At 41.9% G+C, this 13,998-nt stretch overlaps 1 protein-coding gene across 7 annotated transcripts in view; it reads right to left on the reverse strand.

Annotated features, from left to right (window-relative positions):
• Positions 1-152: 152 nt before the first annotated feature.
• srcin1a (SRC kinase signaling inhibitor 1a) overlaps positions 153-13,998 on the reverse strand; it is a 118,318-nt gene continuing 104,472 nt past the window's right edge. For 6 of the 7 annotated variants that reach the window (XM_084370348.1, XM_084370349.1, XM_084370352.1 and 3 more), the window contains 2 exons: positions 12,833-12,967; positions 6,546-6,813 (listed from right to left, as the gene is read on the reverse strand). In XM_084370348.1, coding sequence (XP_084226474.1) covers positions 6,808-6,813; positions 12,833-12,967 — 141 coding nt within the window. In that variant the 3' untranslated portion in view covers positions 6,546-6,807. Of the gene's footprint in view, positions 6,467-6,545; positions 6,814-12,832; positions 12,968-13,998 lie in introns of those variants that run through there. The other variant, XM_084370353.1, reaches the window with a different exon arrangement.

Consider the following 13,998-nt stretch of genomic DNA (forward strand, 5'->3'; position numbering starts at 1 on the left):
GCACGAGCAAGCCTGCGTGAGCCCAGACGTGAGTGTATGACTGCCAGGTAGAGGAGGCTCTCTAATCCCAAACCAAACAGAAAAGTAGATACATTTGAATTTTTTAAATTGCAAAACAAGTCGTCATAAAGCAAGATCAGACGTCGCCACTGTACAAGAGAGCTGCACTTTATTGGACACACAATCACAGCAAGTTATGTACAAAAGGAGGCAGGTTCAACTGCCTGCTGTCTTCTCACAGGAAAAACACACACATTTCTCACAGAATATCATGGCATCCACACTGATAAATTAGTTATCTCCAGTATCAGTAGGCTTTTAAATTTATATATCATTATATTATAGATCTATTTTCTGTTATTATTTTTGTTCTTATATCACACTACTCTACAAATGGGAGAATCACTCTGTGGAAAGAGTACACCATTCAGCGGTGACTTCTCTGGTTGGGCTGCGTTCAAGCACTCTGAATCCTTCTGGACATTCAACACTCTCTGCCAACTATCTTCATCTTCATCGTCACATAACAACACAGTAAGACTGAACATGCCTGTGTCACAGATACCAAAATAACGTCTCATTCTTCATGTTAGTAAACCTTTTAAACACACTTCAGGACCGCTCGTCTTCTTTCTCTCTTTCTCATTTTTTTGAGAAAACATGTAGACAACATTTTTTTTCGACTGCACCGTGCGATTGCTTGAGACTATACATGCATTGTTTTGTATATACCTTTGTACCCATCGTCATAGTTTATTAATAAAACATCTTCTTTTGGACATAACAATTTTTCGAACTCGCTAGGAATGACTCGGCCTATTTACAAGTCAATTTTTGTTTTTCTACTTTTGATGCCAAGATTTTTGAACATCCACACATTCATGTAAAAACCTCATATACATACTACAGAATGTAGGTTCATTATAAAAAAAGAGAGAATGGCAAAGAAGGAGATAAAACATTAAATTCGTACGACTCCATGTAGTTCCCTTACTGCTCCGTTGTGGTGGTTTTAACAACTTCTGTGGTTTAGCTTAACTGCTACTTAAAGCCACTCGGTGCAATAACTGGAAATGAAGAAAGCAACAAAATGAATTTCCACCGGCTGTAACGATTAAGAACCTGTTGTCTCTGAACGCTTTTACACCGAGCATCCACATTCACATTTCTACCGCTCCTGTTCACATGCAAACATGACGCAGAGCAAAATTAAAGCCATTTAACATACTTTTCTCAAAGCAGCGAGGCTCCACGTGAAGCCTTTGAGCCCATTTCACAGTAGTCACCACGATATCTGTGTTTCCGACCATCTCCGATTCACCAATACCAGCTGAAATGCAAATACAGGATGGGGTGAAACCAAAAAAATCGGACCACAGGTACAGAAAACAACCCCCTAAAACAAAATGAAAGATAGTAGCAAAATAAGCCCCCAAGCACAGGCACTGGTCCAGCCTCTGACACCTCAATAGTGACCCTTCACGTAAGGAGGCAAAGGTGCAGTCGAGCTGGACAAGCGTTTTCAGGGACAAGCTTTTCATAACTCAAAAATTACATAAAATCTAACTCAGTGTTCGTAAAGAAAAGCCTAGAATTTAAAAATGAACTTCAGTGTATATTACAGAGGCTAACTGTTATCTATACAGATATTTTTAAACAAATATAAAAATGTTCTGTGTATGAATAAATAATCTCAGTGTGAAATGTAATATCTCTGTCAATGAATTAATAAAAAAGAAAAAATCTGTACAAAATGGTCACTAATATATAAAACTGAAGAGATGATGACATTGTACAGTATATTATTTAATCTAGGCCTATATATATCACACTTTTCTTCACAATTATAATATCATACACAAACATCTCACTTAGATATATTTATATATGTATATTTCTTCTATGTTTGAGTTCAAGTTTGCATGAGTTTTTCTGATTGCCAGGGGCATCCTCTATGAGTGTCTTGGACTTGCCCTCTAAGCCTCCAGCCATGTTGAAATCACAGCCCGCTAACACTTGTCTCGGAGAAAAATAAAATGAAATAAAATAATTCCAGAGAGCAGTGTCACGCAATTCTGGGAGGTTTCATCTCAGACTTAACTTGGGGAAAGCAGCCAGGCGTGAACACTTCCTCCCCAACGCTCACCAGACGCAAATGCAGCAAATTTAACTCGCAGAGTTATGGATTTGAGTGTGGAACAGCATGAGTAAGTGAATTTCTTTCATTTGACTTCACTCAATATGAAACCCAAGGCTTGAACCTGGCTGGCAGAGCTACAGAGCACCCAGGGTGAGGCTTAATTCACTGCGCTGTGAGCTTTGCAGTTTTGCACATTGTTAGAGCTCGGGGAGTGTTTAGTCAAATGCCACCGCTGCAACCTGACACAGTTTGCATTTCAAGTGCTGTTTTCTTTTTTCCTGCAAAAAAATGGGAACAAGACAATTGTCACAGTCTCTTCTTTGGGTAAAAGTGTCGTTCTGTCGTTGCTGCTGATCTAATACTGTAACACAAGATCAACCGGGGGATTTCTGGCAATAACAAAGTCTTAGAGGCACTGGGAAAAACATGGTAACAGGTCCTTGCAGAGGCTTTCTCAAAGGCAAAGAGCGCTGCCTCGGTAAAAGAGTGCTAATTACATATTGCACACACTGTTACTGTTCATGAATTGAGGCCCATCACATTTTATCCTAAGATAACCTCCACGCACCAAAGACAAAGCAAAGTGAGAGGGGCAGGGAAAGAACAGCCTCTTAATGGCTCTCTGACTGTCAAACCCTTCCTCTCATCTCTTTGGGTCTTTTATATCACAAGCGCTCTCGATAGAGACAAGGCAAGTCAAAGCCGGCCTTATTAAAGTAGCCTTCAAACACACGTCCCCAAACTAATCCCCTCTCCTCAGGCTGTCCAACACTTTGACACCGGCCCCTTTGCACGTTTTAATCTCGGCGCCACAAAAAAAATCAGTTTCCACACAGTCATTCTCATGAATGACTGGAGAAAAACTCACTTTTTCCTCTGTGTGTCCGTTCGACCTCATCACCTCCCCAGCGGGCAGCCTTAAGGCAATAACACAGAACAGGGAGCTTCAAAATGGTTCCTTGTGCAGGGGTTACACTTAGGGAATCACTGACAGGCCTTTGATGTGCTTTAAATAATAACTTCAACCGCTGTCATTAAGGCACACCAAAGGCCTAACATTCATAAATGTTTCATGTTTCAACATGCAGGTAATAAAACCAAATGAGGCAAAAGCAGAAGTGGTAACCTAACGGTTTACCAAACAGGCCGGGAATTTCAGGAAACATTTGTAGCTTTGTGCTTATCATAGTTAACCAGATTCACAAGGTCAGAATTAGAGGAAGGGTCATGTGTTTGAGAGGAAACTGTGCTTTCTTTATTCTCCTCTCAGGCCCTTCAAGAGTCAAGCTATATCCGAATCTTAAAGGGGCAGTTCACAGCAAAATCAAAAAAGATATTTCTCCTCTTACCTGTAGTGCTACAGAATTTATCCATCTACACTGTCTTGGTGTGAGTTGCTAAGTTTTGAGACATTGGCAAAGGAGATGTCTGCCTTCTCTTGAGTGTAATTGAACCAGATGGCACTCAGCTTGCGGTGCTCAAAGCAGCAGAAAAACACATTTGAAAAACTCAACAGCAATGATTCTTCCAAGAAATCATGACATGACTACTCAAGATAATCGGCAGACCTTGCTGTGAGCAGTTTCATGTTTTCTTTCTACCGTATCACCACAAAGAAGGGAACGTGCATCTACTCATGGATGAGAGGTGTGTGCTTGTAAGTGCCTTCGAAGAAACAAAAATAAAAACTGACAGATTTTCGTGGTGCTGGCAGTCTGCTGGACAACTAGTGGGCCACAATGAATTTAGTGGTTACCCACACCAGAAATTAGTTCAGAATTATCTAGCTTATGTGATATTTCCTTACTGTATGTTCAGTGTTTGTCTGACGTTAACAGGTTGTGTCTGTTTTTCTTGCAGATGTGTTGTAAAACAAACGGCCAGTGGCAGAGCTGATCGGGGGTTTATAGCTTCCCCAGTAAACACACCGACCTATTCGGCTGTCGCAGCTGCAGTTTCTCTGAAGCGAAGAGCTACAGCGAAGGATGAGTGGCCCGAGAGAAGCAGCAGCAGACCGGGAAGGAGGCAGAAGAGGTCGCTGTGTTTACTAAAGCTACAGTTTATAAACTGAAATATCAGAACTGAAAGAGAAACAGATACAACCAGACCTATACGAGTTAACAAAGGCAACCGATCAGTCCTTAAAAATGCTAAGCTAAGCTGTAAGGGTAGCTAGCTGAGTTAGCTAGCCTCTTGTCCATGAATAGATGCATGCTATCTCTAGATGGATAAACAGCACTACAGGTAAGGGGAGTGAACTGTCCCTTCATCATATGTGCTGATTCTTTATCTCAGTTAAAACAGTGTCATAGACGCTGAAATATGATCACTTTGCTGCAGGGAAAGATACATTTTGCTCCAGTTCAAAGAACGTGTCGTTTCCTACATGACTTTCTAACTTTAAAAGCTGCTTCCCAGCAAATTAACTTTGAAGTTCAAAAGAAACAAGAGTCCCAAAAAGAAACTACTTGATCTGTCACTCTGTAGATCAGGTTCCTTAAAGGGTGAAATCGTGTTCTGGTCCGTGTGGCATATTTTTACCAGAGTGCTCTTTATCAGCAGTGCGACAGATGTGACTTAGAAATGAATCATCGCACAAGAAACAAAAAAACTAGAAGAGTCTGTGCTTCTACAGTACAAACAGCTTGGCTTTCTGTGTGACAGAGTGTGTGTGTTATTCATCACTGTGTGTGCTTGAGTCTTTGGGAAGGTTTGATGTCAGGTGCTAAAACGCCAGAGAGATGCTACAGCGGAAACATCCTGATTGTCATAATTAACTAGTCAGTACACATATACAGATATTCAACATTTGTATACAATTCTACATTTTGCGTTTTTCCCTTCTGTTTGTGTAACTGTGCCTCCTGGTTCTATTTTATATAGAAGTGTGCTCCTCCCTACAATGTGCTTTTATGAATACACTGTAAAATCGAAATGGACATATTTCTATAATCGCTTCTTTTTTTCGGTGCAAGGATTTCATTTTGTAGGGACGCTTATAAATATTCAAACCGTGTGACATGAATTCAAAGCAGACTGTCAGACAGCGCAGGTCAAAGATCGGGGAATGGGGACGATCATGTAAACTCGTTACACAGTGCGTACAAACAGAGGGGAAAATATAGCACCAGTTCAGAGATTAAAACACAGGTGATGCAAGAAAATCCACAAATGGCCTTTTAACACAAAACCGTTTGAATCCACAATCATCACCTCGATATACTCTTGATTTTTTCTTTTTTCTGAGCAGCCTCGCAGTCTGCCACGTGATGCAGGCAAGTGAGAGCAACATTATCCTGAACAGACACAATTACTGGACTCACATGGCGATTATTGCAGCTCCATTTTCTATGACAAAAGTCTAGAATTCATACCTACTCCACTATTGTATTGAGTGATGGTATAAATGTGACTGCTACTGTCAGTAAATCCATCCAGACCACATCAGCTTATAGCAGGTTGGAGGGGAGGCCCATTTGTGCGCTCTCTATCTTGCAAACTGGCAGTATGACTGTGTGGGAGGACTGGAGATGAACTATGGAAAAGAAAGATTAAAAGTAGGAAACTTGTCCAAGAAGAACATTGTGACTCCATTTACAATACGGTAGTTCTTGCCGTGGGGATATGAAGACTCTGCATACTGGGTTGTCAAAAGAAGACGAAGAAAAAGCCAAAAAGTCCTGAAAGAAAATGTTATTCTAGAAAAAAAAAAAAAATGCTGGAATTTTCCTTAATGTAGTCATTTTCTTTATAATGTTCATGATGTGATGGTGCTTGAATTCTCCCATGAGCTCATCCTCCTCTTCATCAATGAGAGCTGCCAGGGGAGAGGTCCTTATTCACAGGCTCGCTGCCACCCTCCCTGCAGCTGTTGAGACTGGAGCTGTCAAGGCTACAAGCCCTGCTCTTGAGAACCGCAGAAGCAAGAGTGAGGGAACCGAAAGGGGTTGGAGAGGAGGGAGAAAGGGAGGGAGTTGGGGTGGTGGGTGAAGAGGAGGAGGACGAGGGGGTAGCAGAGGGAGTAGGGGAGGAGGACTGGCTGCTGGGCAGGGGCAAGGAGGAGGCTCGCTGCTCACGTAGAAGGCGGTGATGACGGAGGGTGGAGGAGAGGAGCAGGGCCTCTGCGTTCAGGCCGGAGGCGGAGAGGCTCGCCAGGAGGGCCTTCGCTTGGCTGGAGGAGGCTGTCAGGGAGGGCATTGCCCCCTCCTGGGGATACTTTCTCAGGCCAGGGGCAAACGCTGCAGGAGAGGGCACTCGGCCTGAGAAAATACCGGTTTTGAGGAGGTATGGCTCAATACTGCCACTGGTGCTGTGGGTCCCCAAGGCCTTCAGGTAGAGCAGGGACACAGAAGACAGGAGGGGGGAGGGGAGGTTTTCAGGGATCAAAGAGGAAATCATGAAAAATTAAAGTCTTAAAATTGGCTGGGCACTGTCCCCTGCAGCACCTTCCCTTACCATTACAGTCAAACATGCCCGTGCATGCATGCTTGCACGCGCACACATTCTCGCTCACACACATCCACAAATGCACACAGATTGGGGTTCAGTGAAGAATTTGGAGAGAAGCTGATGACGTAACGTGGGGGCGGAAGGATGTGTGTAGCTCTCTAGTCGGGTGAAGAGGAGGAGGAGGAGGAAGCTGAAGAGGCTGGACACGGACAGGTCGCTCACTGCTGCAGGGTCACAGGTACAGTAGGTGGGCAGGCACAGGTTCACACAGGGTGACGGGGTGGGTGAGGTTGGCCGCAGGAACAAGTGTCAGAAGAAACGTGTAGTGGAGGGGTGGGGTTGAGGGACGGGAAACAGAACAAGAGACAAACACAGGAGATCGTTATTCAGGTTGATGTCAGCATGTGTGATGCAAGCCATGAGACAGGCTGCCATCTACACATGGTGACCAAACCATTGATAAACACACCTTCTGTCATGGGGTGCAACACTAAGTGATACCGCAGATTACACTGGTGTTGACCACCTTTTATTTTGGCACGTTTTAATGATATTAAAACATGCAAAATATCCTGATGGACAGAAAGCATCACACGTGAAGTCCCTTCCTGTAATGCTGGAATGAGTCAGTAGATGGCACTGTTCCAACAGTAAGAGACGTGGGGGACACATTTACAACAGATATTTGTCTCTCTTTTGCAGGTGGAGCTAAGCTGAATGCACCTCACAGAAACAGTTTGTAGAGAGAGTAGAGAGTAGACAGCTGGTGACAGAGTGAGATTAGAGCCAGGATGTGTTTTAAAGAGCCAAACTATACTAATACTATACTATATACTAACACTTTTTACACTTTAGGGAAGTTTTATTTACGTTTTTCATGAGAAGCAACAGGAGTGAAGTTTTTGTGGTGGATCTTAAAGTTCTTAAATGTGTTTATTCAGGGATTATGGGGATTAGTTCTGTTTGAAAGGAGAGCAGGTGTGCTAGTCTAGACTGCGCTGCTGGGAGGCTTTCACCTGCTCTGTTGCAGTTCCAGAGCCTGTGCTGCCAACCATCCCCAGAGAGCGGGGCTGTTCCTTCTGCTTCAGGAACTCCTCTCAAGCCTGGCCGACACATTTATTCTGGTCTGTGAGTGCGGAAGAGAAGCCGCCCTTCATCTCATCCACTGCCTGCCAAACGCCAGCCTCCCAGGATGGGTCTTCACAGCACCCCACCTCGTGCCCGGCACCTTTAACTAGCCTGTTTTACCGCCAGAAGTAATAAGAGGCCAAATGGGAAATGGAAATAGGGTTTTGCGGCGTGAAAGTGATTCACATTGTCATGCCCTCCTTGATCTGTGCCAAAGCAAACGGGGAGAAATTGTGGCTTTGAACTGTCTGTTCTTATCCAGTACATTGATTTGAAGGATCCCCATGCCTGAAATGCTTTAATACCTCTGAGTGAAGCTGTAGTGAGCAGACAGCCCGAGCACAGCGGCGCAGAGCGCCATCAGAAAGGCTCTGTTAATTTTAACACCCGCAATTAACAAACACAGATACCATCAGAGCCAAAGCTGACAAAAAACCTGATGCTGTGAACATTAATGCTATTTTTATGCTCCAATAATCGAGTTTATTTGGATTTGCAGCGGCGTGTCCAGGAAGGTGACCTTGAGTAGCCTGGAAATCTACTCTTTAAAACTTTAAACCTTTTTAAATCTGATCAAAATTTCAGCTTTTGCAACCGTAAAATCTAAAATTATGGTTAGCTGTTCATTCAGCCAGAATATTTTATCTTGCTGAAAATAAAAAGCTGGGAATTGGCAATACTTAACGCAGGACACACATGAAACCAAAAAGTGGTGCCAGTGCATCTTGTTTTAGCTGATTGCAGATGGTACCCAGTGAAGTCTTAAAATCTTTAGCTGTCCATCCAGCTGGCTTTCATAACATGTTAATATGCACCAGCTGCCATTCATCTGAACCGGTGGGAAATGTCATCATCATTGTGTGGATAATGCCATGGATGCTAGAGGTATTTATATATTTAGATTTATTCATATACTTGATGGGTTTGGAGGAGGTAGTAGACAGCTGAGACACTCTAAAGTGGTGCGCGCCCTGTTCAAAACACCCTAGAAATGTCAATTATCATTTGGCTAGAAGAAACAAAAGAGAAAACACCAACGGGAACTGGAGGGAGGGTAAAAGTTTGGGGTCACGTTTAGGGAATTATGTCCAGGAAAGGTTTAAGAGAAGAGAAGCCTTTACCTTCATCTGTGAGCCGAGAAGAAGAGAGGTCACCCAAGGTGGGCACGTCTGATAGTCAGAACAACAGTATCAGTCAAAAGTGTGTGTTTGAGGGTGAACTGTGAGCTGCAGTGGCTCAAAAGTGAATTATTTTTAGATAACAGCTCGATATTAAGACATTAAATGTGGATTGAAAAAAGACTTTTTAGTAGCAGCTCACATTTTATTCTTTAGTGGCAGTAATTGGGATTTATCTTCACACACAGATCACGAGCACTAAAGGGTTAAAAATCACAACTGATGAAGAGAAAATAAAGTTGGTTAAAGTTCTTAATCAGCTCTTAAAAGCTGTATGCAAGTGAGTCATCCACCTTGATAATTTGATGAGATGAGCTGCGGATAATCAGCGTGTTTCTGCTGTGTAGTCCATGCTCAGCTGTTTCATCATATCGAATTTTAAAATGATTCAGCAGACAGTTTTTTGCTCCATCCATCTGTAATGAATTGTCAGGATTCGTGCTGTTTTCATGATTTCACTTTTAAAGACTTCGGGAATCTGACCAAGAAGGAGCGATTTCAAATGTAACAGCTTGTGGAAACCAATGAAACAGTGCTCGATTCTCAGCATCGTGATTCATTAAGGTTTGAGCAGGGTGCTAAAATATTTGTGTTGGTTTTTTTCCCACCAAGCTCGTGCTGCAGTACATGGCACTGCATGGTTAACAGTTTGGACTTCGAGTTTATGGATCCCCAAAGTGTTCAATCGTAAATAAATAAAAAAGACATAATAATTAATCACATGAATAAATCGCACCAAATGTATAATTGAAGAAAAGATCAAAACTCGACTCATTATTACGTGATGTTATTTCATCATTCATTATCATAATATCAGAATGTTATTGTACATCATTTTTATTTCATTTTATTTTCCTCTCAAAGTGCAACTTTTCAAAAGTCTGTCTTTATTTTATAATGTCGTTTTTTTTCCAATGATGATTTATAATACAAGTCAATTACTTTATACTCTCAGTACTTATTCAGGCCAATATCACAGAAGCACAACAACTACGACCAGAGCTACTGTTAGCTTACATTAACTAGAGCAAAAGATGATGTTAAAGTTATGTTAATTCAGCCAACTAGAGGCTGCTGCTGTAAAGAAATGCGGCTGAAGTAACTATAAATTAATCAGGAAATTATGCTAGCTGCTGCCATCAACACTGTCTCTTCAGTTATACACTAAGTTATCATCCAGGTTCAAAACCCCACTGAGTTAGCCAACAAGGAAAACAGGTTGCGCGGATGTTAGTCTCTGTGTCTTTGCTCTGTGTTAATAGTTGCAAGATATTCATAATTAACTGGATAAGAAAGTTATTTCACTTTTTATTTATGTGTTTTACAAAATGTATTCATATTTCATAATCTGAATTATTTAAAATCAATCAAATTCAAAATGCAACATAAAGGAGGTACTGGTGATTGTGAAGTAAAGTGATGTATTTTCTGAACTAACCAGACAGTTCTACTTGTTCTACCACTTGCCTTTACAAACTTAGTTTTATATATATTATATCCACATTACTGATGATTATTTATCCAAAATCTCATTGTGTTGATATTTTGTCAAAGTACCAATAGTCCTACAATATTGTTACAGTATCGATATCAAGGTTTTTGGTTAAGAATATTATTTAATCCAGTCCAGTCATAGCATTTCTGAAATGCTTTTTAGGCTCTATCGCATATTGCAATAAAGTCTATAAATACTACAATACTTGTGATTGAAACATCAACATTAGATTTTTGGGGGATTTGACTCCCTGCACAACAAAACCGACAAGCAAGTAGGGGGTTTGTTGCCTTCTTCTCATCTGATTCTGACACCTGCCACAGCTGACAGTTTATTCTCTTTGTTAAAGTCAGCCAGTTCTTTGTTTCTTTTTGTTATTAGTCATGCAGTTGTGCTGTGTTGCCACCCTAAACGGCTTGGCACCGACTTCCCACGCTGACAATTAGCTTTGACTGTCCACTGTCCCTCTGAGGATAGCGCTTTCACACATACAAGCTTATTTTCACACTGACTGTTTTGAACACTTTGTGGACAAAGACAGCGTGCCATGTGTGAGTGTCATACTGAAATAATGGGATTAATTTTGCTTTCACTACACAAGTGTAGGAATCCACTCTGCCTTCAAATCACGGGGAAGGAGAGAGACTGACAAGAGCAGAGTGAAAAGGAAAAAGGGTGAGCGTACATAAATTGCAGAGTACAGAAAGCGGAAGAAGGAAGGAGACATAAAAAATCGGAAACATGAAAGACTTAATGGTGGGGAAATGAGAACTTTCCTCTTCATCCTGAATAATCAGTGATTGCCAGTGACTCAAGGGGTGATTATTACACGGCACCGCAGAGATTCCTCCCAATCTTCTTCGGTCTGAGGCGGCCAAAGTGCCATTACTCTCCCCATCTCTTCAATCTCTTCCTCTCTGCCTAACACATTCATTTGTCTGCAATCTTCAGGACTGAATTTGTGTCTGAATGCTCTGTCGAGTTTCTGCGAGGTACGGAGGTTTATTTTCACTTCACTGCTCCTGTTATTTTTCAAATTACATTGACATTAAGCTTTTTTTTCTCCCTCCTGCGCACTGGCATGCTGCAAAAAAATCTTCTCTTGGCTCTACTGGACTGACATGCTTCAACAGTTTAATTTCCTCACCTCTAGAGGCCATTGAGCATCCTTATGTGCAGGCCTTTACCTGATAACGCTAAAATGCCGGCAAATTAAAACCAAAAAAAATACTCGGCCGGGGAAAATGTGTGACGACAAATGTATGGATAGAGGAGTCAGGAGGAAGTTTGCAAGTTTTCTGAAATTAAACTTTAAGTTTTTAATTCCCGTTAGACTTAAATATAAAAGGCAACAGACTTCAACAATATATTGTGTTCCCAAGCACATTTGTCATCTAATTTGTTTATGGATAAAGATACTGTTACGCACAGGTGTTTTTCTATATTTTAATGGGTTTATAACCTATAATTAGAGATAGCTTAAGACTCAGACACAAAAACACAGTTTATGTAATTGAGGCACTAATCCTCCACTCCTGTAACCTGTGCGACACACATCACTCTGTGGGACAAAAGGCCTGCGGAGGATTCCTTTGATCTATTTCAACAAACCCATGGAAATGAGACTGTCACAATAAAGCGCCGTCAAACAATTCATGATCATTAGCAACTGAAACGGTTTTTAAATTCAGATAATTGTGGCCGCTGAATAAGCCCACATATTTTAAAATGACACCCTGTGTGAAATGTAAGCTGAGGAGTGGAGCACGATGGGGATGTGCAGAGGTTCTGTGGGGCAAAAGAGGACTGAGTGGAGGTGAAGAGTGATGGTGATTTATGCTTGATGTGGTGTGTAAAGGTGCTACCACCTTTTAAAGGTCCAGTGTGTTGGATTTAAAGCCCACCTCTATACAGTTTTTCTTCCTTATATTCCTTATAATAAATGGTGGACGTTCTCTCTCAAATAGAGAATGGGGTTATGGTTAATAGTAGTATGTAACCCATACCCAACCCATGCCGTTTGAACAGGACGAACATCATTAACAACTACATACAACTAAATCCTACACACTTTAACACCTTTAACACGTGTCTATATGAAGAGAAAAAGTAAAAACTCTTTCACGTCGAAGAAAGAATTTTCTGTCCAATCTTTCTTGATTTATAGCCGGCACAGATCATTGCCTCTTTGCCCCAGATTCAGAGGGCATAATAAAATGCAATGTCTTTTTTTTTTTTTTAATAATTGCCATCTTCACTTTTATGATTTTTTTTTTTACCCCTTTGTTAAATAAGTGAGAATGGTTATGGCCTTGGGTGCCATCTGCAACAAAGGAAACCAATACTGAGAGTGTCTGGAAAGTACCGTACAGTCCCTTCTGCACAGGCGCTGCAAGATCAAGCAAGCATTGGCCCCGAGAGGGCTAAATATAAATATGATACCTGCTGCTGGCCCTGGGTCTTCAGGAAGTCGTCTCTTTTGCCGCTCTTAGTCTTGTCTGTGCTGTTCTGCTGCAGGTGCTTCAGTTTGGAGGCAGCTGATGACTGGAGAACCTTGCCAAGGCAGGTATGTCCTCCCTGAGAGGAGAGGAGAGGAGAGGGGAGGAGAGGAGAGAGGAGAGGAGTGAATCAGACCATGTTCACACAGTACATGATCACACATTTAATTTCTCCTCTTCAGTGCCCTTAGTTTATGCCTCTGACACACATCAACTCAGAGTGCAGAGTTATAGCTTGTCTGTCTCCCGAGACCAATGAGGTTTTTAAGATCAGAGCTTGTAGCTGATAAAACTGAACAATACACTTCAAAGACTTTCACCGTCGATCAGCAGAAAATGACAAAGACGGGAATATAGAAAGTCAGCATCAAAACTGACGTTGCGTAGCCCAGCCTCACCGCAGGATCCGTGAGACAGTGCGCTTAATGATCTTTCCTGCTGAGTTACTCTGTCGACTGTCTCTAATATGCACAAAAACAAATAGATATTCAGTCGGGTTTCAATCCAGCTGTGCTTCTTGTGCACACAGAGACATTAGCTGAAAAGAAAACTAATAAAAGATTAAAGGCAGTCGCATCCGCATCCGAGGCAAAGACACCTGGAAACTCCTCTTCCGTTTATCCTTTCTTCTCTTGACGTGAAGCTGAACGTAGACATAAAATATACAGTACATTTAATGCATGATGGATACATCATGCATGTGCTAATTAAGAACTGAACTGTAATGGGGTTTGAAGGCAAACCACTTGTCAGTGTAAATTAGGTGAGTATAAGAGCAAACATTGGACAAGAGTAGGAAGAGGGGTCATGTTGAAATGATGAACGTGGTTGAAGTTGGAGTGATGAAATAATGTGTGAAGACTCTGTAATCCTCAGTCATGCCCATGGGAATACTCCCTGGCTCTACATCAGAGGGCTGAAACTCACCATGACAGGGTGACTGTCAAGTATTGCAGTCCTGCCCTGAGTGGGAGCCTACATTCAGAGCAACAGGGAATACTACGCAACCTGTCAAGACCCCTCACTGGAGTGGCAGCTGACACGGGAACTCAATAAGGCTTTTGATTAAAACTAATCTTTCATTGTGTTACGGTCAACTAGAGGTGAGTC

This window comes from Pagrus pagrus, assembly GCF_965226575.1.
Source record: "Pagrus pagrus genome assembly, chromosome: 13".
NCBI classification, from domain to species: Eukaryota; Metazoa; Chordata; class Actinopteri; order Spariformes; family Sparidae; genus Pagrus; species Pagrus pagrus.